Below are 23416 nucleotides of genomic sequence, written 5' to 3'. Positions count from 1 at the left end.
GGGGTGGAAGATCCTTGGAGTAGAAAGAGGTTTGGGTGCTCTCCCCATTCAAGCCTTCGGACTCCTGGGTTCGAGCAGAAACTTGCAATAGAGACCACAAAAGACCCGGGGGTCGTTAAAGTGGATGGTTTGATTTTTTTTTGACAAAATACTCTTTTATTAAATATTTAAAGTGCCTTAAAAATATTTTGTAACTTGTTGTTTTCATAATGTCAGACAAAAAGTTCTTTTATACCATAACGTATTTTATGGACGGCCCCTCCCATATTTTTTTAAGTGGGCTGGAAGAGGCATTTTGAAAAAAGTCTTGTACAAAATAACAGAAACTGATCATAAAATAAAGTTTTTCAGAAAATTTTAACCTCAAAGCGTAAGAATAAGAAATCTGTTGTCAAGGTAACATTTTTCTTCTATAACTTTTCCAGAATATTCGTTTTTTTTCCATGAATGAAAGGCCAAGTTTTCACTTACCTTTTTCAGCTCTGACATTTTGAAGAGCAGGAAACTACAAAAATTACCGAATTTCACTCAGAAACCAACGAAACGATCACTTTCGAAGAAATTTTCGCGATTTTCTCCAGCACTTTCACTTATTTTTCACTCGCGAATCGCGACCACGACTTGCCCGGCTTGAAGTTGAAAATTTAATGGCGGCGGCTTCCTTTGATCGCGCGGCGTCTTAAACATGAATGAGCACAGAAAAGAGAATAGAAAAAGAGCGAATCAAGCCGGGGGCGCTTCGATGGTGCGATTGCTGCATGGGTTTAGTGACGTCATCACGATCAAATTGCACTAGGAGAAAAAATCGGGGGCAAAAAAAATAAAATCTGGATTTTTTTTAAAGGTCCATTAAATAAAATTTTCAGTTTTTGCTTTTTGGTTGTTTTTTAATATCCCTGACTCAAGGCGGTTTCAAAATCACCCAAAAAGCAAAAACTGGAAATTTGGTTTATTGAATCATTAAAAAAAACCCCTGAAATTAAAAATATTTTAATTTAAGAGAGTTTTACGAAAGTCACATTCAATGAAGCATTTCTAGAGTTTTTTTCTTGAATAGGTCCTATAAACATATCTATAGATATAAAGCTTTTTTTGAATAGGTCCTATAAACATATGGAAGATAATAGTGTATAGGTCCTTTTCAAAGAAAACTTTAGATATGAAAGACAATAGCTTATATGACCTTTAAAAAAACTCTGGATTTTTATTTTCGAACGTTTACAAAATATTTAACTAAATCTTAAAATATCTCAGATTATAATCGGAGTAAACGAAGTTTGTACTTTTTTAAAAGTTGCAACTTTTAAAGAAGTAGGTACTCGAGGTACTAACTTCTTCTACTCCGATTATGATCTGGAAACTAGTCTGGAAATTTTAAGATTTACTTATTTTATAAAAGTTCGACAGTAAAAGTAATGAAGTCACGTTTTTTATCTTCAAAAAAACGAGACAAATTAATGTAGCGAATTTTGATCACTTTTTATTTCAAAAGTAAGTTACTTTTATCATTACAGTAATATTATTTTTGTGTGTGAGAGTTGTTGATCCAAGTCATCGAACGTCATCTTAGTGTTTCGATTTAGACGAAAATCGAAATTCTTCCTTCTTCTGATGGTAGTTCCACAAACTTTGAGCTTGATCAGAAAATGTTGACTTCAAATTTGCATTTTTTTGTGCACGATTGAGGTGGAATGACCCTTATAGGACCTAATATTTTCCATGGTAAAAAGTTGAATTAACAGGATATCGTTACTAAATAAAATTACTAACTATAAATAAAATTACCACTACAAGAAATAAAATTACTTCTATAGTCTTTACTCTTATGACTAATCTCGTTATACTAATAAACTCGTCTCGTTATACTAATAAAAAAATCCAGAATTGCAAACAATAGTTTGTGCCACTCATGAGTTGATCATTAAATTACAATTTCGCGTAATTTTAAGCTAAGCTGATAGCAAACTAAGATAAGTACATATCAGATGGCCCAGTTGAGAGATCGCAAGGATTTCTATCACAATCATTCTGACGTCGTTATCACTTGTCTCCTCATATCTGGCCAAATTTCAATTCGGCTAACACAAGGCTCAATAAGTTATCTCATTCAAGCTTAATAAGCTGATTATAGAAGCGTTTTTTTCTAGCTATAGTCCATCTTTTCGAAGTTGCTCAGCCGCAGTGGCTTGTCTGTTGTGTTAGGTGCATTAATTAACGTGAGGTACGCTGCTGATAATCAGCTGTATTAATTAGCAGAGCTCTGCATATTTAATATATTGAAGTGCGCTAGGTTCTTGGTTCTCAGTCGCCGTCGTCGATGATCATAAGTCACTGGTGTCGGGTTTGCTCATTCGTGGTGGATCGAATCTTGCGATCAGCAATGGGCAAAATTTCTGCCATTGTTGGCGTAGCTCTTGCGGCCTTTATGATTTTCATCATTGTAGCAGACTCTGCTGAGGGTAACTGTGAAGCTCAGTTCGATTTAAAACAGAATAGCGGCTAAATCTTGATCATAACTTTCAGCCAATCAATCAATTCGACGCGTTATTGTCGACGTCGATGCTGGCCCCGATGACGCGTGGGCACTTTATCACCTGCTCAGCAGCCCGCAGGTCAAGGTTGAGGCCATCAGCTGTGTGCGAGGTAACACGAACGTGACCATGGTGGGTCGAAACGTGCTGCGGATACTGACCGCAATGGGAAAGGAGAATGAGGTATTTGAGTGGTTTTTATGGTTTCGCCATTATGGCAACTAGTGGTTTGTGACAGATTCCAGTTTTCTTGGGGTCTGATGAACGCCTGATTACGCCTGGACCGGTTGTGGACCCCAAGGATATGTACTTTGGAGCGGACGGATTTTCAGACGTAGATTACTCCCATTTGCCTCCGCCGAATATGGCGCTACTTCGAACGGGTGCCATTGGTGAACTTGCGAGACTTATTGAAAAGGTTAGATCAATTTTGAATGTCTTAAAAAGCTCAAAGTAAGATTTTCTCTTGCAGTATCCTTCAGAAATAACGTTTATCACCTTGGGACCGCTAACAAACCTCGCTCTGCTGTTGAAAGTCCACCCGAAAACCCGCCAGCTGATCAAGGAAGTTTTCGTGATGGGCGGAAACCGGCACGGTGTTGGCAACACTGAAAGTGCCGCCGAGTTTAACTTCTACAACGACCCCGAGAGCGCCAATATCGTGGTCAACAACTACCCAGGGCTGATCACGGTATTTCCGTGGGAGACTGTTTCGCTCGATCATCTCGTGATGAATCAAACGTGGCGGTTCGAGAAGATTGTAAGCTCCACGAATCCTGTGGTACAAATTTTGAACCCAGCTGAGCGAAAGTCGTTGGGTGAAGGTGACAACTGGATGCCCTGCGATCTGCTGGTGGCAATGGCCTTCACCAATCCGGAACTGATCACAAAAAGGAAACAATATCCGGGAAGTGTGGAACTTGCCGGATCGCTGACACGTGGTCAGCTCGTGCTGAACCATCAAAAGGAGGGAACTGGAAACATTGTGATTGTGGATAACATGGACCACGCCGCGGTGGAGCGAATGATCATGGGATTGGCCGCGGAATGCAAGGCATGTGCTGGTTCAGGATGAGAACTAAACTTTTATGGAAAATATATTTATTTTAACACTAACTTCTAGCTCTTTTCGGTAGTTGACATATCACAGTTTCTTCCTCGCTGTCCTCATCAAAGAACGCGTGGCTACTTTTTTTAGGGCACTTCCGGTACTCAATTCCAGCAAAGCTGAACTCTTCTCGATCCACCAACTCCTCGCGATCATCTTCTTCCCGAGGGCAAATCTCTTTCAACAGCTTTGCCATCTCCACGGCGGTTTCTTCCTTCGGCACCACGTTGAAGCGCACCTCTTCAGGTTTCAGATACCGCAGAAAGTCCTCGAGCTCACCGCAACTGGCGTGATTCGAGTAGCAAATCCCAAATTCTTCTTCGTTTTTACGAAGTCTCCAGCAGTAGCTCTCCCCCTGTTTCAGATTGCGCCAACGCAACGCGGAAGGCCGCAGAACACGTACATATTTTGGGTCTAATTCGGGCTGGCATGGCAACTTCCGGTAGTTTGCGTTGCTGGTTCTGAGGCACGCGTGGATGCGACTTCCGCCGGCGGAAGTGATCGCATCGTCTAGGCTGGCAAGGTAGCGATACTGCTGGGCTTCTTGGTCGTTCACGTGGATGCGTTGCTGAAGTTGACGCGCGAGCTCTATGAACAGGAACTCGGAACCGTACAGGGCCGGGAGTTTGAAGGAGATGACGTTTCGGGGATCGCGGTCGAGCCATTCTTTGGTGAGTTGAACGATTTTGGCTAGGCTTTCCGACTGGGACGGGAAGTAGGTGTAGGTGCGGTTGAAGAACGTCGTGTCGAGGTAGAGGACGTGGAGGGTGATTGATTGGAGCGGGAGTAGACTGCGTAGATCTTTCGGGGACAACCGGAAGTCGCCGGTGTAGAGGATTTTGCGGTCGCGTTCGGTTTCGAACAGGAACATTACCGAACCGGGACAGTGGCCGGCCGGGAGGGTGGTCACGGTCAGGTGGGTTGGGTTACTTCCGGTTGGCATGTCGATCGGGGTTGTTCCTGTAAAAAAGTAGTTTGAATCGAGTGCGATGAGGTGTGAAAAGACCTTGATGGCTTACCGAGGTCCAACGTGCGAATGCAGTCGGCCAGTTGAGGGTAGCGGTGCTTCAGGAACACGGCGGAGATCGAACTGGTGTAGATGGGACCCGGAAGTGGTTCCGATTCTTGCAGTCCTTGCATGTGATCCGTGTGGCAGTGGGACAGGAAGAATACAGCTGACTTGGTTCGATTTGCCTCGGTAAAACGGTCCACAGAAATTCCCGGAATTTCGGAAATAAATCCATTGAAGGTGCTCATCTTGGTTCTGTTTCCGGTCACACGATAGATACTCAAGCACCCGCCAAAATTACGTTGAAAATTTAAATGCCTTGAACATGAAATTACAAGAGTTTGGTCGGGTTCTGTTTTGATTCTTCTTCCACGTATGTCCCATGCAGCAAATTGAATTCCACTAGGTAAATTTGAATCAGTGTTCAAATTCTTTTACCGTTGAAGTATTCCGTCTGTACCTGAGACATTTGAACTCTGTGGTAGCAACTGTCAAACTTCATCAAAACAACAAAACATTCCTCCTCGTTCAGTGAAAAGTGCGTGCTAAATCGTTTAAGAATTAGTTTTTTCGCGTCGCAAATCGTCCAAAAATGACCACCGCCGCTCGTCCCACGTTCGATCCGGCCCGCGGAGGAAGTGGCCGCGGCGAGAAGGATCTGAGTGCGCTTTCACGACAATACTCCAGCAGAGATCTTCCTGGCCATACGAAGCTCAAGTACAGGTATGGAATTGGTTACCCTTTCTCCCTCTTGTCGGAATCTTCCGGAACTTAATCTTCCCTCCAACTTCCAACAGAGACGCCGGCCAGGGCACCTCCGAGGAGCTGCGCAACCGTGACTTCCGCGAGGAGCTGGAGAAGCGCGAACGCGACGGCAAACCAGGCAAGGCCACGTCCTCTTCGGCGACTCCGTCGTCGATCGTGCGCCGTGCCATCGAGGCCAACAGCAGCAGCAAGCGCCAGAAGGTGGAGGCCACGCCGCAGAACCTGGACGCGGACGACCCCGTCGATTCGGACAACTCGGACGACGATTCCGACGAGGACGACACGGCGGCGCTGCTTGCGGAGCTGAACAAGATCAAGCGCGAACGGGCCCAGGACGAGGCGAAGAAGGATCTGGAGAAGCGCCAGGAGGAGGAACGCATCCGGATGGAGAACATTCTGTCGGGGAATCCGTTGCTGAATTACGCGTCGACGGCGAAGGCCGAGCTGAAGGTGAAGCGGCGCTGGGACGACGATGTGGTGTTCAAGAACTGTGCCCGGTCGGAGCCGGAGAAGAAGGGGCCGCAGTTTATCAACGACTCGCTGCGGTCCGAGTTTCACAAGAAGTTCATGGACAAGTACATCAAGTAAGAGGTAGGTGGAGCAGGGGGGGGATTTTTAGGTTTAAATATTTTCATCTTTTTTTATATTTCAAATAATTTCGTAATCTGTATTGAATAACATGGTTTGTCTTAAGTGAAACGAGATTGTTTCGATGAAATAGAACAAATTGGAAAGAAAGCCATTCCAGTCAAGGTTGTAAACCGATAATTTTATCGCCGCGTTCCACTCATACCCCGGCATAATTTTGACCAATGTTACAAATTTGATTTTTAAACAGATTTAAAGAATACTCAAATGTGAAATCGGAACTCGAAGTAGCAATTATTTAACTTCATACTTAAATATTTCAATATTTGTGGGCCTGATTTGATACCCGACTTGTATCAATTCTTTCAAATTTCAAGCAATCAATGTCGGTTCCAAAAACTGCAAGTCACGTCAAGTCTTCTTATCTTTCAGTATCAGTAAAATGCACCATTTTTCGCCTTGTGGTACTCAAACTTTTTTATTTTATGACCGAAAAATTTAAGTACACTCTTCTTACTCAATCGCTCAACAATTATAATAAATTAAAACCGCGATCCTCACGCACTCTCTCTTCTCGTCCCATATTTACACTCAGTCATGAAACGAATTTCCGCAATACAGAAAACATGATGAAACTCCCAATTTGCTTAGCAAAAAACTAATGATTATAATGATGACTCAGCTCTCTTCAGTTGTCCAAGTGGTCAACTTCCTTAAATATTGAAGCCCATGTCTCGCATGCACTGTTTGTGCTTCTCAATCAGCGGGCCGCAGTTTTCCTCTCCTCGCTCCATGATGCTGAAAGAAAGAATCACCGAAAAATAAAAAGACCCGCAGTTACATAACGCTTCCCGCACGGAACGAACTAATCCGAAAGTCTCACCAAGCGTCACGTTCCCGCTTCGTCTCCGGACAGGCACAGCACGCCTTGCACTTGGGCTTCTCCTTCTTGGCGTCGGTTCCGGCCTGCGGTGGGGGCACCTCGACGGAAGCCGGCAGAGCGGCCACCGGACTGGCACTTACGGAGTTGCCCATTTGTTTACCTTTTTGTGACCTTGAAGATGTACGATGGTGTGATTAGACTGAGCGACTCAGAGGGAGTCTCGTGATTAGCTTACTGCAGACGGGGGACGAAAATAAAAGTCGTGTGACTTGGTGCGTGAAAAATATTTTTGAAATTTCGTCACTCGGCGAAAGAAGCGTGTTGACTTGCAAGGAACACTCGCGAAAGAATGAAAGGGACTCTTGACAGTTCTGGTTATTTTGTGCCGCTGGTGAGAAATCAAACTTCAAACTACGGCCAGGGTTGAATTTGGGACGGGAGAGCGATTGCTGCTGCATGGGTTCCAGGCCACAGATTTCGTAACTTGCAGTCCCGACTTGATAATTCAAAGTTCTTGGAAAAATTCCACATCGGATATTATCAAATTACGATTTTTTCTTCGAATTCTTATGCTGGGTCGTTGAGCTCACATATGACCTCAAAAAGCTTTTAAGTTTGGACATTTTAAATCCAAGATGGCGGCCAAATTGCAATCAACCACTCAAATTTGACTAAAATGCGTTCAAAATAATTATGTTGAAAATGAGATAAAAATACAAAAATAACATTTGTCTACGATTCGGCTATCCAAATGTCATAAGGGGCCATCCATAAACCACGTGCACTTTTTTTTAAATCTTGAATAAATCTAGCAAAAAAATGTAAATGGGCCATAGCCGAAGTGTTTTTCCACGAGTTTTGACGAGGTGATTTTCTCTCAGTTTCCAAAAAATAGTCATATTTTACTCAGTGAAAAAGCATGGTCTACACACCAATTTCTCATTACTGTATTCAGTTAAATTTACTGAAATCTGCACTACTGAAATTTTCAGTAAATGAAAACCTGAAAACTTTGACAGCTCCATACAAATCTTAACTGAAGTTCAGCGAAAAACTAACTGAACATTCCAGTAGTGCAGTTTTAAGCAATGGGTTGGAAATTCTTAGAGCTATAATTATTTTGCTAACCAGTATATCAAAATATATGTTAGTATACTTATTATTTCTTTTACATATCGCCAGTATACTTACCAATATACGAAGAGTATCTTAATATACTAACAGTTTATTGCTCTTCGGTTAGTATATTAACAAGTATACTGGAATATCGTTAGTATACTCAGTATTCCTATGTAACATTAGAGTTTCCAGCCCCTTGGTTTTTAGTAAATATTAACTGAAAACGAACATCAGAATTTGCTGTGTAGAGTATGGTATTTCATCTTGATCGGACAGGGACAGTAATAATTGACATTTTGTATGGTTTAATCACAGACAAACAGACGTGACTCTCCATACAAATTATTTTTGAAATCCATCGTCCTTCATCAAACCACCAAATCACGGCGACGCCAGCGCTGCCTGGTGAGCCTATGCCGAAGCGCAGCCCAAACACACCAATACAAACCCATTACTGTCATGTGTCATGTCAGTGTATGCGTGAGACAATCAAGCCTTAACGATTGTAAACATTAACAGCTGTTTCGAAATAATTTTGTTGTTGCTGATCATCAGTAACCAAATCAAAATAAATAAATCAAGACCGACGGCCGAAAATGACGGTGGGTCGGTTCCACGGTCGGTTCCGTTTCCAATGGCTGAACCTCATGAGGCAAATCATGCGGCAGCACCTGCAGCGATGCAAGACAAACACAATGACAGAGACCACACCACTGTTCCTCCCCGTTGCTTGCATGTTCCGTCTAAGACAAGGTCTAAGATTCCTCCTCCACCGAAAACATGAACCATTACACCTGACACCAGATATCCCGGTCACGAAAACACCAGTAGTGGCCGCCGGAATAGGAAAATCCATTTCAAAACTAACGAAATTGATCCCCACGATGGGCGTTTGGAAACATCTCATCACTTAAAAAAACATTTTTATTATTTTTTTAACATTTGCCTGTTAATTTCCCTGGAGATGGAGCCACACGTTGCCGTCGTTTCAGGGCTATTTGCAAAGATGGTTTCCGATGTTGATATATATCACACATTTATTTTATATTTATATACTTGTGTTGATAGAAATCACACCTTTTATAATATGTAAAATTGCAAGATATTGAAATTTTTTATTTGAGTCTCAATATTCTTGTTCGTGAAATCTGTTAGGAACAGGTAAAACCGTTTGATATTAGGGAGGAATAGTTAGTTTTTTTGTAACTCTTCTAGGTTGTTTAATACTTCCAGACTCCAGTTATGTGTAAGCCAGTTTAGTAATGCTATCAGAATCTCTGATTTCAATTCAAGTGGTATACTAACCATTCTGAATTGTCAAAAAATCCATAGAGTCTCGATCAATCAATAATGAAATGATATCGGACAAAATTCGTTAATCTGTTGAACTAACGGTTTTCGGATTATGGTTGTATCGACCATTGTTGCGAATCGAGGATCTACTGGAGTTTTGACGATCAAACAGAGCCTAACATTTAAAAAGGACACACAGGTGTGAACAGGATTGTGTCTCTTTCACTCAAAATTTTAATGATAGTTTACATAAGGTATGATAGGGATACACTCTTGTTTGCAAAGCTTGTGTGCCCTAATGAAATGGAAGGCACGAAATAGTCGTATTAACAACGAGTGTTCAACTTGTAAAATATGAACGTTTCATTAATGTTTATTGTTTTTGGAAGCAGCAAGACAGGTTTAACAAATAGGTAAAGGAATGTTTGGCTTTGTAATTAAAATTTCGGGGATTTGAGATTCAAGTTACTTTCAGACAGTTTAGTTGAGGTTGTTGATTCAAGTTAGTTAGTTTTCTGAAATGAATAATTGGACATAAATGATCAGTTAAATTAAAGTTAGTTGCAATGTACGACAAGACTACTGACGGACGCGACAGGACGAAGCCCTGAAAAAATGCCATTGATAAGTTAGTTTTCATCATTCATTTACCAGTAAATTTATTTGATTTCCTTTAAATTTGAAGTACATCATAGGTTTCCTTTGTATAAATCTCAAATTAGTTTTAGATTAAATTATAATTTCATAGTTCCTTTATTCAGTTTTAGTTAGAAGTTAGATTAACGTAACTGCTCATGTCATCCAAGTTCTTACTTCTCACACCTACACTAATTTTCTTTCACCTTCCCCCTCCCGATCCCCTATATCTTCCGGTGGTGTTCATTTGGTATGCAATACTAGTTCGGCCACTACCCTTTTTTCCACAAGAAACCGGACTTGGATTGACTTGAGGCCGCGTCCCCCACCTTGCTCCGTAAAACGAAAACGAAAACGAAACATTTGCCTGTTAATTTAAGCCCTTTTGGAATTTATAGTTTGTTTTTTTTTTTTTCATGGGTATTAGAAACTTGAATAAGAGAAAAATACGTCGCGATTTCTGTTTTGTTTTTTCTAACCTAAATGTAAATAGAGCACCCGCCGTCGAGCCGTTTTTGACAGTTCGATGCCAACATTTCAAAAAGCATCATGTACACACCATCCTTTTGAGAAAAACGCATTTAAATGTTGAGCATCCATTTTCAACTCCCATTTGAATATAAAAGCAAAATAAGATATTCTTATGATAACAAACGGGGCGACATAAACTTTGAAAAATATTTGCAACGGCCTAATGAATTAAAAAAATATTTGTTAAAATTATTATTGTTTTTTTGGTAAAACTACATTGACATAAGGCTTTCTAGGCCCAGTGAAAAAAAATATAATTTGACTCAAAAATGGCGAACTCCTCGTCACAGTGTCCTGATGCAAACAAAGATCGAGCTGTAGCTGTCACAGCCCTGCGAAGTATGTTGGCTGACATATCGGGCAGTCAGTAAAAAAAACCAGCTAGAAGTCGTCTGACAATTTTTTTTTGCTAGAAAGAGATAGGAAACCTGATGCAAACAAACGTCCAGCTGTCAAAGCCTTATTGTTATTGCATTGTTCAAAAAGTTTCAAAATGTTAAGAACTCGTTCAAAACAAAACATTAATGGTGTACTGAAACCCTATGTAAATTTTTATGTACAACGGTAAAAAACACGATTAAAAACGATTTCTGGTCACTTTTTTTCATTTAAATACAAAAAAAAAATGACAGGTCAGCATTTTTTCGATGGATTGACTATGGTCCCCTTGGAACGAGCTGTCAAGTAGGAGCTTTTCTGTCAAGAAGGACCGCGAGGTTAATTTTTCAAAATTGATTTAAAAATCCATCTTAAACTCTTTGTGGTCGTACAAAGGGTCATTGTACTCAGAAAAATAAGCTTTATCGCTGTAAACAATAATATCAGCAATCTAAGCTTTATTTTAGGACCCAATTCTTATAGTTTATTCAGCGCAGCATTGGTAGCAGCAGCAATTTTGTTGACCACAGCATGCGCCTGCTCGTAGAACGGACTGGTAACCTCGCGAACTCGTCCCATCCATGCCGTCAGGTTGGGTCTTCCAGCGCACGGGTCGTAACCCGCCATCCCTATTAGATAAATATTTAATGAATTTTCGACAGCAAAAAAGGCTACAGATTTCTCACTTGGTTGCTCAATCTCGCACGCTGCCAACAAATCCGCCACGCTAATCTCATCCCCCACGATAAACTTGCTCCCACGCCCGAGATATTCCCGCTCGATAAAGTCCAAACAGCGCTCCATCTCGTCCTTGATCTGCTCGGCCCGTTCCGGCCGGACCGTCGTTCCAAGCATACGTGGCCTCAGCCAAACATAAATAAAGTGTTGTGCTGCTGCCAGGCCATGTACTCGTCGATTCTGGCCCGCGTCCGGCTATCCCGGGGGTACCAGTGGTCCGGGATTTCCGGATACTCTCGGGTGAGGAACTGAATGATGGCGACACTTTCCGCGAGGTGGAAGTCACCGCCGGCGACGATGCACGGAACCTTTGGGAAGCGGTTGATGGCGCGGAACTCGTCGGTGAGGTGTTCCCCTTTGCGGAGATCGATTGGGCAGCGTCGGTACGGGATCTTGGTCATTTCGAGGAAGATGTAGAGGGCACGGCACGGTTGGGACATTAGGTCATAGTAGTAGCGGAGTTCGGAGGACATTTTCGGGAGGGTTAACTCAAAGGTCGTATTAATTGGTTCAGAGCAGATTACAGACTGAATTTGCCGATTTTGTACCTTATTTCGGGTGTCACGTTGATAAGAGTCTTCTTATCATTGAAACGCAACACAATAACAAAAGTTAAATCTCGTTTAATAAAAACAACACTCAAAGTTTCGGCTTTGGAACGCTGGCCGGTGCAATCTTGTAGACCAGCTTGTGGGCCTGATCGTAGTACGGATTGGTTTCCTCTCGAACTCGTGCCATCCAGGCCGTCAGATTGGGTCGTCCAGCGCACGGGTCGAATCCGGCCATTTCTGCAAGGTTAGAACCAATTGTTTACAAAGTTCTTGAAAAAAAGTTCCCAGCACTACTCACTGGGTTGCTCGATTTCACAAGCCGCCAACAGATCCGCCACGGAGATCTGATCCCCAACCAGAAACTTCTCCCCCTTCCCCAGATAATCCTGCTCGATAAAGTCCAAACAAGTCTCCATCTGGCCCCGCAGCTGCTCCTCCCGCTCCGGATTGACCTTGGTTCCCATCATACGTGGCCGCAGCCACACGTACTGGAAGTAGATCGCACAGGTGGCCCGCGTGTTGTGCTGCTGCCAGGACATGTACTCGTCAACGCGTGCCCTCAGCCGTGAATCCTTGGGGTACCAGTGGTCCGCCACCGCCGGATATTCCCGCGCCAGATAGCGCAAAATGGCCACACTTTCCGCCAGCTTGAGGTCGCCGCCCTTGTCGACGATGCACGGGACCTTCTGGAAGCGGTTGACCGCTTTGAACTCGTCGGTCAAGTGTTCGCCTTTGCCCAGGTTCACCAGACAGCGCTCGTACGGAATTTTGGTCTTCTCCAGGAAGATGTAGAGGGCCCGGCTCGGCTGGGACATTAGGTCATAGTAGTAGCGAAGGATTTTGGACATTTTGAAGAGCTGGTTTCGATTTGATAACTGGAGTTCAACCTGGGTTGTTGACGACTGAGTTCTCGGTTAAGTCGCTGAATGATAATAAGTTGAAGGCTTGTCTGTAGTTGTGAGATAAGTTTAAAGTCTAACTCACTTTGTTTTTCTCTTAAGCCGATTGAATGTACGGTACGGTATGGATGTATGCTCTGTGTGTATAAACAAACCTGTATTACACACAGTTTTTGGAGTACATCGTACAATCTCTACACAACAAGTGTATCAGCTTCCTTAAATGATTTACATCTTTGTTTCTTGGGTCAAGTTTTCGGCACGTTTTTCTACAATATTTATTGAACTTATCTAAAATACAGGCGTTGTTTGGCTACATTGCACAGCAAACGTCAAACTACCGTTGAGCTCACTTTACCGTCGGCGTCGCAATTTCCTTCGGCGTAAACTTGTACAAAATCTTGTGCGCCTCGTCATAGTACGGATTCGTCCCCTGCCGCACCCGTTCCATCCACGCGGCCAACTGTGGCCGCCCCTCCCTCGGATCGTACCCCGCACATTTGGGCTGTTCAATCTCGCAAGCTGCCAGCACGTCCGCGTAGCTCAAGCTCTCCCCCGTCACAAACGCCTTCTTCCCGTCCTCCAACCACACCCGCTGAAACAGGTCCAACCCGTCGGCCATGTTCTTCCGCAGCCGCTCGACCTTCGCCGGGTCCAGCTCCATCCCCAGAAGCGGCGTCATCCAAACGTACAGGAAGTACTGCGCGCACTGGGCCCGAATCGTCGTGTGCTGCCACTCTAAATATTCGTCAACCCTGGCCCGAGCCAGATTTTCCCGCGGATACCAAAAGTCCGGCAGATCGGGACACTCCCGCGACAAATATCGCAGAATGGCCACATTTTCCGCCAGCTTAAAGTCCCCGTGCACGATGCACGGGACCTTGCCGAACCGGTTGATGGTCTCCTTGAACTCGGTGGTGCGGTTTTCCACTAAAATAAATAAGCTTCTTATCATTCAAGTCTGCGATACGTCTCCCAGAACTTACACTTTCGAAGCGCAACCGGACACCTTTCGTACGGTATCTTGCTCTGCTCCAGCAGGATGTAGAGGGCGCGGGACGGCTGGGACAGCAGGTCGTAGTAGTATTTTAGTGCCCGGGAGGCCATTTTTTAGAACTGTTCTGTTTGTGCGAAACGACGGACCGGCTCTGATAAGCTCAAAGTTCAATGTTTGGGGCTGAGCTGCGTGTTTCATCAACACATACTCATTTACGCAACGTGTTTCACTTTCACTACCACGGCGGTAAACGGTACCACTACAGTAGGAAAAGTCATGCTGTTTGTGTTTGAATCGCAGCATGCGTGTTGGGAATGAAATGTGTTTATTTACACTAGTTTGGTTTGTTTACAGCGGTTTGAAATTGTTGAGGAAAAAAGCGCAGATAAAATTATAATAAAAAAAATACAGATGACGAAAATTACAACAATGTTCAAAATAATCAATATGACCTTTGTCATATGATCAAAATTATCGAAATTACCAAAATTTTTCCGAATTTGGCAATTGAGAAAAATGAACATAATGACAAAAGTTACCAGGGAGCGTTCTTTTATTACGTAACGCGAAAAATCGGACTTTTAGACCCCCTCCCCCCCCCCCCTCGTAACAAAATTTCCATACAAATTTTAAAAATTTTGTATGGAGCGTAACACGGCCTCCAACCCCCCCTCCCCCCCTACTGCGTTACGTAATAAAAGAACGCTCCCCAAATGAGCAAAATTCTCAAAAGACCACAATAACCAAAATAAGTAAAATAACCAAAATGATCAAAATGACCTAAATGACCAAAATAACCAAAATAACCAAACTGATCAAAATGACTAAAATGGTCAAAATGACCGAAATGACCAAAATGACTAAAATGACCAAAATGGTCAAAATGACTAAAATGGCCAAAATGACCTAAATGACCAAAATGACTGAAATGACCAAAATGGCCAAAATGACCTAAATGACTAAAATGACTAAAATGGCAAAAATGACCAAAATGGCAAAAATGACGGAAATGACCAAAATGATCGAAATGGCCAAAATGACCAAAAATGGCCAAAATGACCGAAATGGCCAAAATGGCCGAAATGACCAAACTGACCGAAATGACCAAAATGACCAAAATGTCTGAAATGCCCAAAATGACTAAAATGACCAAAATGGCCGAAATAACCGAAATGACGAAAATGACCGAAATGACCAAAACGACGAAAATGACCGAAATGACCAAAATGACTAAAATGACCGAAATGAGCAAAATGACCGAAATGACCAAAACGACGAAAATGATCGAAATGAAAAAAACCAAAATGACCAAAATGACGAAAATGGCCAAAATGATCAAAATAGCCAAAATGACCAAAATGAGCAAAATGACCAAAATGGCCAAAATTACTAAAATTTTCGAAATTACCAAAATGACCAAAATGGCCAAAATGACCGAAATTACCAAAATTACAAAAATGACCGAAATGACCAAAATGACCAAAATTACTAAAATTATTGAAATGACCAAAATGGCTAAAATGACCAAAATGGCCAAAATAACCAAAATGACTGAAATGACCAAAATGACCGAAATTACCGAAATGACCAAAATGGCCAAAATGACCGAAATGACCGAAATGACCGAAATGACCAAAATTACCAAAATGGTCAAAATGACCGAAATGACTGAAATGACCAAAATGGCCAAAATGACTAAAATGACCAAAATGGCCAAAATGATCAGAATGACCGAAATGACCAAAATGGCCTAAATGGCCAAAATGACTAGAATGGCCTAAATAACCAAAATGACCTTAAAGTTCAAAACGAATAAAATGACATAAATGACCCAAATGACCTCAATGGCCAAAATTACGATATTGACAAAATGACCAAAATTACCAAAACTACCAAAATGGCCAAAATGACCTAAACGACCAAAATGACGTTAATAACAAAAATGACTAAAATGGCAAAAAAATACCAAAACGGCCAAAATTTCCAAAAAAATATCGAAATTATCAAATCTTCTTAAGTTTTATCATTAAAGTCGAAACTATTAATGAACCTTTAACTGTCCTACACCCCCAGAAACGCTTTATTCGCACACGCGTGTATTGGTGTAGTTTCTAATCAGCTGATCACGTTTCTCCCCCGTCAACGCATGTGCTTCATTCACACCACCAAGCTCAAGCTCAGTCAACAGTTGAGTCAAGTCAGTTCCAGACCAGTTATTCCAGATCTGTCTTAGACAGCTGTTTGTGGACGCGCTTTGTCTCGCACCGAATACACGCAACCTTGGCCAAAAACTAGTTCAGTGACCACTTCCGGGGGAAATGGCCGCGGCGCGTGGCATCCGCTTCTACTACGATCTTATCTCGCAACCTTGCCGTGCGTTGTACATTTTCCTCGAGCAGACCAAAATCCCGCACCAAAAGTGTCCGACGGCGCTGCGAAAATGTGAGTGGTGCTGCTGATCTTAAGCGTGAGTGACCGACCTTAACCGTCGCGTGGGTTGTCTACTTTCAGGGGAGCACACGACGCCGGAGTTTTTGCGGACGGTGAATCGGTTCGGCAAGCTGCCGGCGATTGTGGAGGAGGAGTCGGGGTTTAAGCTGGCGGAAAGTATTGCCATTTTGAGGTATTTGTCGCGGGAGCACTCGGTGCCGGATCATTGGTACCCGCGGGATAGCCGGAGGAGGGCGCGGGTTGACGAGTACCTGGAGTGGCAGCACAGTAACACCCGGTTGCATTGCGCCGGGTATGTTCGGTACGTTTGGAGGGGACCGCTGCGGGGAGAGGCTGTTGAGAGGCAGGTCGCGGAACGGCTTCGGGCGGAGATGATTGCCTGTTTGGACTTTATCGAGTCGAACCTGCTGCGGGAGGATGTGCCGTTTATCGCGGGTCAGGACATTTCCATTGCGGATTTGGTCGCGGCTTGCGAAGTTGAACAACCTAGTAAGAACTTTGACATTTTAAGCTTCTTGGAGTTACCAATCCATATTCTAATTCTTTGTAGAACTCACCGGTTACGATGCGAGGGTGGGCAGACCAAAGATGACCGCATGGTTGCAACGGGTTAAGGAATTTACCCATCCGGACTACGAGGCTGCGCACAAGGTGATGTTGAGGTTTGCGCCAACGGTGGCGTGAGTTCAGGAACATTAGCTCAATTATACTTAAGGTGCTACACGTGTCGTTTAGCGATTCAGTTCAACAATAAAGTATTTCTTGTCTATTTTTTTCAAACCTATTCAAATGTTAGGGCTAATTTAACAGTCTAAAAAAATCATAGTTATGCCGCTACATAACCAAGATTGCTGTTGAATAACGTAGTTCATGTTAGTTCAGTTCATCGAGAGGTATTAGAAATTCAATCTTAACTCTGTTGACCAGGGTGGCAGATTTGGTCGGATTTATCCCGGAGTAAAACGCGGAGTTTCTCTTAACAAAACTGGAGATCTTCATTGACCGCGTGCAAACGTAACGGATGATGAAAACGCACTTGTTGTTGTTGTTGTTGTTGTTGAGCAGCTTTGACAGCTACGCGCGGTGAGGCTCCAAAAGGGGTTCGGCCGATTAGGTCGACTCGATGGTGCCCGTCTCATTACGGTGCAAAACGGACTGCGCTCGAGTTTCAACGTGTGATCACGCGTTTATCCACGGATTACGCGAAACGCGATCGGACGAGAACGGGCGATGATGTGCTTGCCCGAAGCCATTCTTCTGGCAGACTTTGTGATTTACCGGCGTGTTTTGGGACTGGACTTTCAAGAATGGCTAATCGGTTGTTCTAATTATTTAAAATTTACTTTTTGAGGTAAGTACAACTAAATTGAACGTAGTGCCAAGAACTTGTGAGTGATTATGCTGTGATTCGTTTTTTATTCTACAAATTAGGCTAATAAGCTACTTAATCAATCGTTGGCACGTCTACATCGCATGATCAGTCCAAGATGATGTCATCGTTCGGAGAAAACCAAACCTACCGGAGGCGGAACGCCACGGCTCAAATCGGTGGACAGCTCTACGAGAGCAAGGTGCTGGCGTTGGTGTACTTTCGTTTAATTGTGCTTTTCAAAGCTGGAAAAGTGCGACACTTCCAGGTTGGTACCAACGTCGATGAGATAGGCAATTTCGACGACATTGTCGTCCGGACGTGCAACAGTGATGGGTCCCTCGAGTACATTTTCGTACAGGCGAAGCATCGTCATAACCTCAAATCGTATGTCAATTTCAAGACGATCAACGAAGCGGCAGGAGACTTTAGTTTGCACACCAATTTCAAGAATTATTTGGAGCTGCTGAAAAAGTTTAAATCGCCAGGACAAGATGATTTCTTTAGAGTAGATCTGAGTACAGTGAAGATCAAGTTTATTCTGTTCAGTTCAGCTCTAGTTCAAATCCTCGATGTTGATAAAGACAAATGTGAAGAATCAAAAGTGGACGAAGCAGATTTGCTGAGAACGACAGACGGTGGCCAGAAAACGAACTTTAAGAAGTATTCATCGATTATCATTGATAAGCTGGTGAAAAACGCCCGAGCGCAACTGAAAGCAATGTTTGGTGAAAGTGAAGAATCCTTCAAGAGAGCAGCTCAGGACTTTCTGGATAGGTTCTGGATTTACTCAGGTCAGGCAAAGCAGGATCAGGTTGGGGAAATTTTACAGCGGGAAATATTTTCTTTCGACAAAGTTTGCAACGATCAGCTGTTGTTTGATGAGTTCCATATAAACATTCAAAATTATTGGATTGACGATCAGCAAAATGTGGTGTATCTTAACCAGCACTGTAATCTGTTGGAGCAGACAAGACAATTTCTTACACTTTGCGTCTTGTCACAGAACTTTTCGACCAAAGAAGATCAAGCTAATGTTGTATTCATCGATGATGCGGTTTCATCCGATTTGCAACAACTACTACAGCATGATAACAAAGGTGTTTTCAACATTTACAGCAAAGCTTCACTACTTACTGGGCTAAAATTAGCCCAATATGTTCACAAAAAGGATTTAAATTCTTGTTGCTTTGTTGATGCCGCAACGGTTGCGCAAAATTTTGATATTTATTGTGCATTCAGCAATTCCAAACAGTTTGACAAATTGGTCCTCTTAAACGGTGATCGCGTCCTTCAAACAACGGCAAATCTATCCAGCAAAACAGTCATCGTTGTGAGCAACCGAATCTATCCGAACTCAATGACTGATACGCGGATCAATCTGGTCGATCTCTCGGTCGAATGCCAAAATCGTCTTCTCGAAAGCATGCAAATCAACTGTCGTGGCAATGCTCTATCGCTGAGTGAGGTCTTGGGAAATATGGGTGAATTTAGTGAGGATTTGAAACGTTCTATTGATTCGGACATTTTGTTAAACATTATCAACAAAGAACCAATTGAGCTCATTCCGAGAACACTTTACAACACACTTAACGAAGCAAACTGTTTCATAAGTCGAGATATTACTCAGCACCGTATTGACCAACAAAAGTTGGACAATTATTGTACCGATAATCCTAATCTGATATGTTTGGTTAGATGCTTTGAAGCAAATTTACCCCAAAAGGTCTTTGTTGTTGTTTCAGAAACGCGGGATTTATTCTTGAAATTTTGCAAATTTTATCAAAATCGATCTGTGTATTGGGTTAGTGAGAAAGACAATGCTTTGATTTGGCAAGAGTCATTTGGACTAGTAGATGATGACGACGATGAGGATAATATAATTTTGAGTTCCAGTGGGGAAGAGTTGCCCAAGTTAAAAGACATTTTGTTCAGAATCACTTTTGAGGTCAACTCGTTAAGTGACCTTGATGAACGGGTGCTGATTTTAGCTGCTGAACCTGGCATGGGTAAATCTACTCTTCTAACTAAATTTATTGAAACCTCAAATAGTGCAGCATCAGCTTCTATAATTCGTATCAATTTGCTGGAATTCTATTCCGATTTTCATGAAATGAGTAAGGCCGCAATAAACCTACAAATTGCATTACAATTTGTACTTAAAATTGGGCTCAAAATCCAGCACAATGTTAGGCTAGATATCGTCCAAGAAAATCTGCGTTACCATGGTTCGTTACAAGGACTGACGTTGTTGAAAACTGCCGTTTTCGTTACTTTGTACAATTCTAAGCAACTTTCCGTTTTAATCGACGGATTCGACGAAGTTGTGCCTAAATATGGCCAACCAGTCATAAGTTTCTTAAATGTTTTGAAAAACAGTCACATTCATAAACTGATCGTCGCAACTCGCAACAACAGTGCTCAACTGGAGCTTCAGAATGGTTTGGCAGAGTCAATCCAAACACTGGAACCTTTCACCGATGATAAAATAATACAATATTTTCTAACCCAGTGGGGAACGCGCTCGCAGTTTCCAGCCCAGAACAAAGTTAGAGCTTTTGTCACCGAGCTAGTTGCTTATTTTTCAAGGGTTGTAAGACTTAGTGACAAAAACAGTTTCCTTGGAATACCTCTGCATGCCGAAATGGCTGTGACATGTTTCGAGGAGAGTCTCAACCGTTTCTACCATGACGTAACCGAAACTCATCCGTCGCAGTTTATTGAAAACGAGCAACTTGATTTGATATCACTTTACGAGAGATTTATCAAAATCAAGCAAGAAGTATACTTAAGAGGTAAATGTGGACAAGATCCTACCCATCCCAATTTTCACGACCGCGATTACAATGATAAATTCGAGTTGAAACACAGACGCTTCGCTTTGGTGACATTGTTCGATGAAAACATCCTCGAATCATTGTTATCTCGCAAAGATCGCCAAGAATATGTGAAAAGTTTGAACGAAACGGTTGAAAAGGAGGGAATCGTGTGCAAAATTGTCAATGGGAAGCCTCTGTTTGTACATCTTAGCTTTGCAGAATACTATGCTGCAAAAGTACTGTTTGAAAAGATAATCAGAATGTCACACAATGATTTTAAACATTTTTGGAAGACATTTTTCATGCAAAATCTAGTTGAGAATGACAGACAACAAATTTGCAAATTTGTTCAAACACTAGCTCTAAGAGATTCTGCTAAATTTGCAAGTCATGTTCCAAACGCTCTTTTCATTTTGAAGTCATGTTCGACGATTGATTTCGGCAGTGTTGCATTTCAATATTTGCTCGCATTTTTAGAATGCGCAATGCCATACGATGATTGCCGTCAACAAGTATTTGAATTCATAAAACAACAAGAAGAATCATACAAAATGCGATTCTTCTCTGCAGTCGTCAAGATGCACTACCCCCATCTGGTTCGAGGATTCAGAAACATGGTCATGAACACATCTCTGCGACACAGAGTAGACTTCTTGATTCGAGCAGAATGGAGTGGGTTCGATGGAATTGGGAGGAGTAGGCCAGGTGGTGTGGAATCGCGGGTCGAAAGAGATCCTCGAGCTAGAAGGCCCCGCCAACCATGATGAATAATTTTTTAAACAGACCTAATTGAAAAATATCAAGAAAAACCCCACTTTTTATAAAAAGCTAAAATAAAATAGTTTTAGAATGATACTTATAATTACCATTTTAAATTGATTTTACAGCGAAAAAAAAGTTAACTTAGAGAATAACGAGCTAATTTGAAATAAAATTATACTTAACAAAAAAATAAATAAAATATTTTTAAAACTGAAACTATTGGCACTACGCCCCCCGGGGCATGGCCTTCCTCTAACGTGGGATTTCTGCTCCAGCGCCTCTGACGAGACAGGAGAAACCGGGACCGACGTTTTACTTCACCATCCGATAGAAGCTCAGTGGATAAGGCGGGAATCGAACCCGCGTCTCATAGCATCATCGGGATCGGCAGCCGAAGCCGCTACCCCTGCGCCACGAGACCCACCATAAAACTATTTGAAGCAAAAAAAAAAACAACGATTTCTTGCAGAATACATAAGTAAACAAAACATATCTACACTATAACTGCCTAACATAACGTTAACGTTGCTTTTATGTTTAAAATGATAAATAAAACAAGATACCGGATTTTGCCGAACAAAAGGTAGGAGTCATAAAAAACTTTAAAGGAAAATAATAAACGATTGTAAAACAAACAAACTGAGTGTTTTTTTTTTGATTCCGAAAGTCCTACTTGCTCTAAATATGATTATCAATTTCATAATAGATCTTGCTTTTGATGATTTTTGTTTTAAATTACGTAACTTTCTCTTTTCTGTTAGATTTCTTTTATACAGTAGTTGTTCGGTAGCTGGGCGTTGTTTAACTGGGCTGCCTTTTAGCTGGGCGCTCGATTACTGGGTAGTAGCCCAGTTAAAAAGCAGACAAACGTCAAAAAACCAAAACAAACCAAAATGACCGAGGGGTTAATAGATGCAAAAATCATATTCAATAAATAATTTTTTTTTCGAACTTTTGTTGAATTTCAAGTTACAATTAAAGAAATATGAAAATTAGGCATTGTAAATAAATTTAAGTAACTTTTTTTTTATTTCGTCTTGAAAATATTATGCATCGGTGGTCCCCTCGTTATTTTTTGTTCAGCCCAGTTAACGAGCAACATTCGATGACTAGGCTACGTTCTCAGCCCGGTTACCGAACAACTACTGTATTTACAAATCCATTTTGTGTGACCATCCAGCAAAATTCTATGGAATAGATGTATGGGAAACTAACTATTGAAAATGGCTTCTCATTAAGTCAATGATGCATGAAATTTTTTTAACCGAATTAGAATAAATACATAAATACAAATCTCGAAAAATGGGGAAATTTTTCCCTAGCGGCTTTTTGTGTTCATCAGTACACTCTCAGTTAGATAAACTGGTTAAATGGGTAAATTTCTTGTTTTTCATCAAGCCAAGTTGTTTTTCTTCTGTGGACCTAGAAAGTTTCATGTTAGGAAAGAAAATCTAATTACTTTATGAATTTTTATTTGTGCTGCTGTTTTCTTGTTTTTTTTTACCGCAAAAAAAGACCCAGTGAAAAAAATATAATTTATTCCAAAAATGACTAACTCCTCGCCACAGTGTCCTGATGCAAACAATGCTCGAGCTGTCTTATGTTGGTTGAAATATCGGGCGGTTAGTTTAAAAAAAAACATTCTAGGAGTCACATGACAAAAAACCTTACTAGAAAAAGTTAGCAAATCTGATGTAAACAAACCCGCAGCTGCCATGTAAACATACTTTGAATGTGTTGGTAATTGTATGGCTAGAAAGCTTTATATCAAAACAATTATGGACAATTTTCGGAATGTTCTAGCCACAAATAATTTTCGCTTTCTTTTTCTGACTTTCCCAACTTTTCGTTTAAATGCCGATTTATTCTGATTTTAGCGATTAATCACAGGTTCACAATTAGAGTTTCGTTCGTCATTAGTGTTCCGAATTGTGGTAGGTATATTTGAAAGCTATATGTTTCCTCCTCTATTTGGACGGATGATGAAGA

The 23416-nt window shown here is 41.8% G+C and overlaps 9 protein-coding genes across 9 annotated transcripts; 4 read left to right on the top strand and 5 right to left on the bottom strand.

Moving 5' to 3' along the window:
- Positions 1-2251: 2251 nt before the first annotated feature.
- Positions 2252-3647, top strand: LOC120432256 (pyrimidine-specific ribonucleoside hydrolase RihA-like). The gene is made up of 4 exons (XM_039597436.2): positions 2252-2459; positions 2524-2714; positions 2770-2949; positions 3004-3647. Exons 1-4 carry the CDS (start codon positions 2318-2320, stop codon positions 3604-3606), a joined length of 1116 nt encoding a protein of 371 aa, XP_039453370.1. The 5' UTR covers positions 2252-2317; the 3' UTR covers positions 3607-3647.
- On the bottom strand, positions 3644-5035 carry LOC120432255 (protein artemis-like). The gene is made up of 2 exons (XM_039597435.2): positions 4659-5035; positions 3644-4599 (listed from the first exon to the last, which is right to left on the bottom strand). Exons 1-2 carry the CDS (start codon positions 4894-4896, stop codon positions 3644-3646), a joined length of 1194 nt encoding a protein of 397 aa, XP_039453369.1. The 5' UTR covers positions 4897-5035.
- A 91-nt stretch (positions 5036-5126) lies between these two features.
- On the top strand, positions 5127-6112 carry LOC120432257 (protein CWC15 homolog). Its single transcript, XM_039597438.2, has 2 exons — positions 5127-5371; positions 5446-6112. Exons 1-2 carry the CDS (start codon positions 5241-5243, stop codon positions 5999-6001), a joined length of 687 nt encoding a protein of 228 aa, XP_039453372.1. The 5' UTR covers positions 5127-5240; the 3' UTR covers positions 6002-6112.
- A 559-nt stretch (positions 6113-6671) lies between these two features.
- On the bottom strand, positions 6672-7275 carry LOC120432248 (cytochrome c oxidase copper chaperone). The gene is made up of 3 exons (XM_039597423.2): positions 7120-7275; positions 6885-7055; positions 6672-6799 (listed from the first exon to the last, which is right to left on the bottom strand). The coding sequence occupies exons 2-3, from the start codon at positions 7034-7036 to the stop codon at positions 6715-6717; spliced, it is 237 nt and encodes a 78-aa protein (XP_039453357.1). The 5' UTR covers positions 7037-7055; positions 7120-7275; the 3' UTR covers positions 6672-6714.
- A 3745-nt stretch (positions 7276-11020) lies between these two features.
- Positions 11021-12198, bottom strand: LOC120432292 (glutathione S-transferase theta-1-like). The gene is given in 3 exon segments (XM_039597479.2): positions 11021-11470; positions 11528-11725; positions 11728-12198. Coding segments are annotated over 3 exon segments (675 nt in total). The 5' UTR covers positions 12053-12198; the 3' UTR covers positions 11021-11318.
- Positions 12187-12978, bottom strand: LOC120432291 (glutathione S-transferase theta-1-like). The gene is made up of 2 exons (XM_039597478.2): positions 12429-12978; positions 12187-12367 (listed from the first exon to the last, which is right to left on the bottom strand). The coding sequence occupies exons 1-2, from the start codon at positions 12976-12978 to the stop codon at positions 12219-12221; spliced, it is 699 nt and encodes a 232-aa protein (XP_039453412.1). The 3' UTR covers positions 12187-12218.
- Positions 12979-13252: 274 nt separating this feature from the next.
- Positions 13253-14324, bottom strand: LOC120432290 (glutathione S-transferase theta-1-like). The gene is made up of 2 exons (XM_039597477.2): positions 14016-14324; positions 13253-13959 (listed from the first exon to the last, which is right to left on the bottom strand). Exons 1-2 carry the CDS (start codon positions 14134-14136, stop codon positions 13379-13381), a joined length of 702 nt encoding a protein of 233 aa, XP_039453411.1. The 5' UTR covers positions 14137-14324; the 3' UTR covers positions 13253-13378.
- A 1902-nt stretch (positions 14325-16226) lies between these two features.
- On the top strand, positions 16227-17266 carry LOC120432246 (glutathione S-transferase theta-1-like). The gene is made up of 3 exons (XM_052706281.1): positions 16227-16468; positions 16538-16966; positions 17028-17266. The coding sequence occupies exons 1-3, from the start codon at positions 16345-16347 to the stop codon at positions 17159-17161; spliced, it is 687 nt and encodes a 228-aa protein (XP_052562241.1). The 5' UTR covers positions 16227-16344; the 3' UTR covers positions 17162-17266.
- A 113-nt stretch (positions 17267-17379) lies between these two features.
- Positions 17380-22053, top strand: LOC128092452 (uncharacterized). The gene is made up of 2 exons (XM_052706280.1): positions 17380-17828; positions 17909-22053. Exon 2 carries the CDS (start codon positions 17965-17967, stop codon positions 21427-21429), a length of 3465 nt encoding a protein of 1154 aa, XP_052562240.1. The 5' UTR covers positions 17380-17828; positions 17909-17964; the 3' UTR covers positions 21430-22053.
- The last annotated feature ends 1363 nt before the right edge of the window (positions 22054-23416 follow it).

Source organism: Culex pipiens, chromosome 1 (assembly GCF_016801865.2).
Source record: "Culex pipiens pallens isolate TS chromosome 1, TS_CPP_V2, whole genome shotgun sequence".
In the NCBI taxonomy this organism is placed as follows: domain Eukaryota; kingdom Metazoa; phylum Arthropoda; class Insecta; order Diptera; family Culicidae; genus Culex; species Culex pipiens.
Note: the sequence above shows the minus strand (reverse complement) of the source record. Positions and strands in the feature narration are given on the sequence as shown.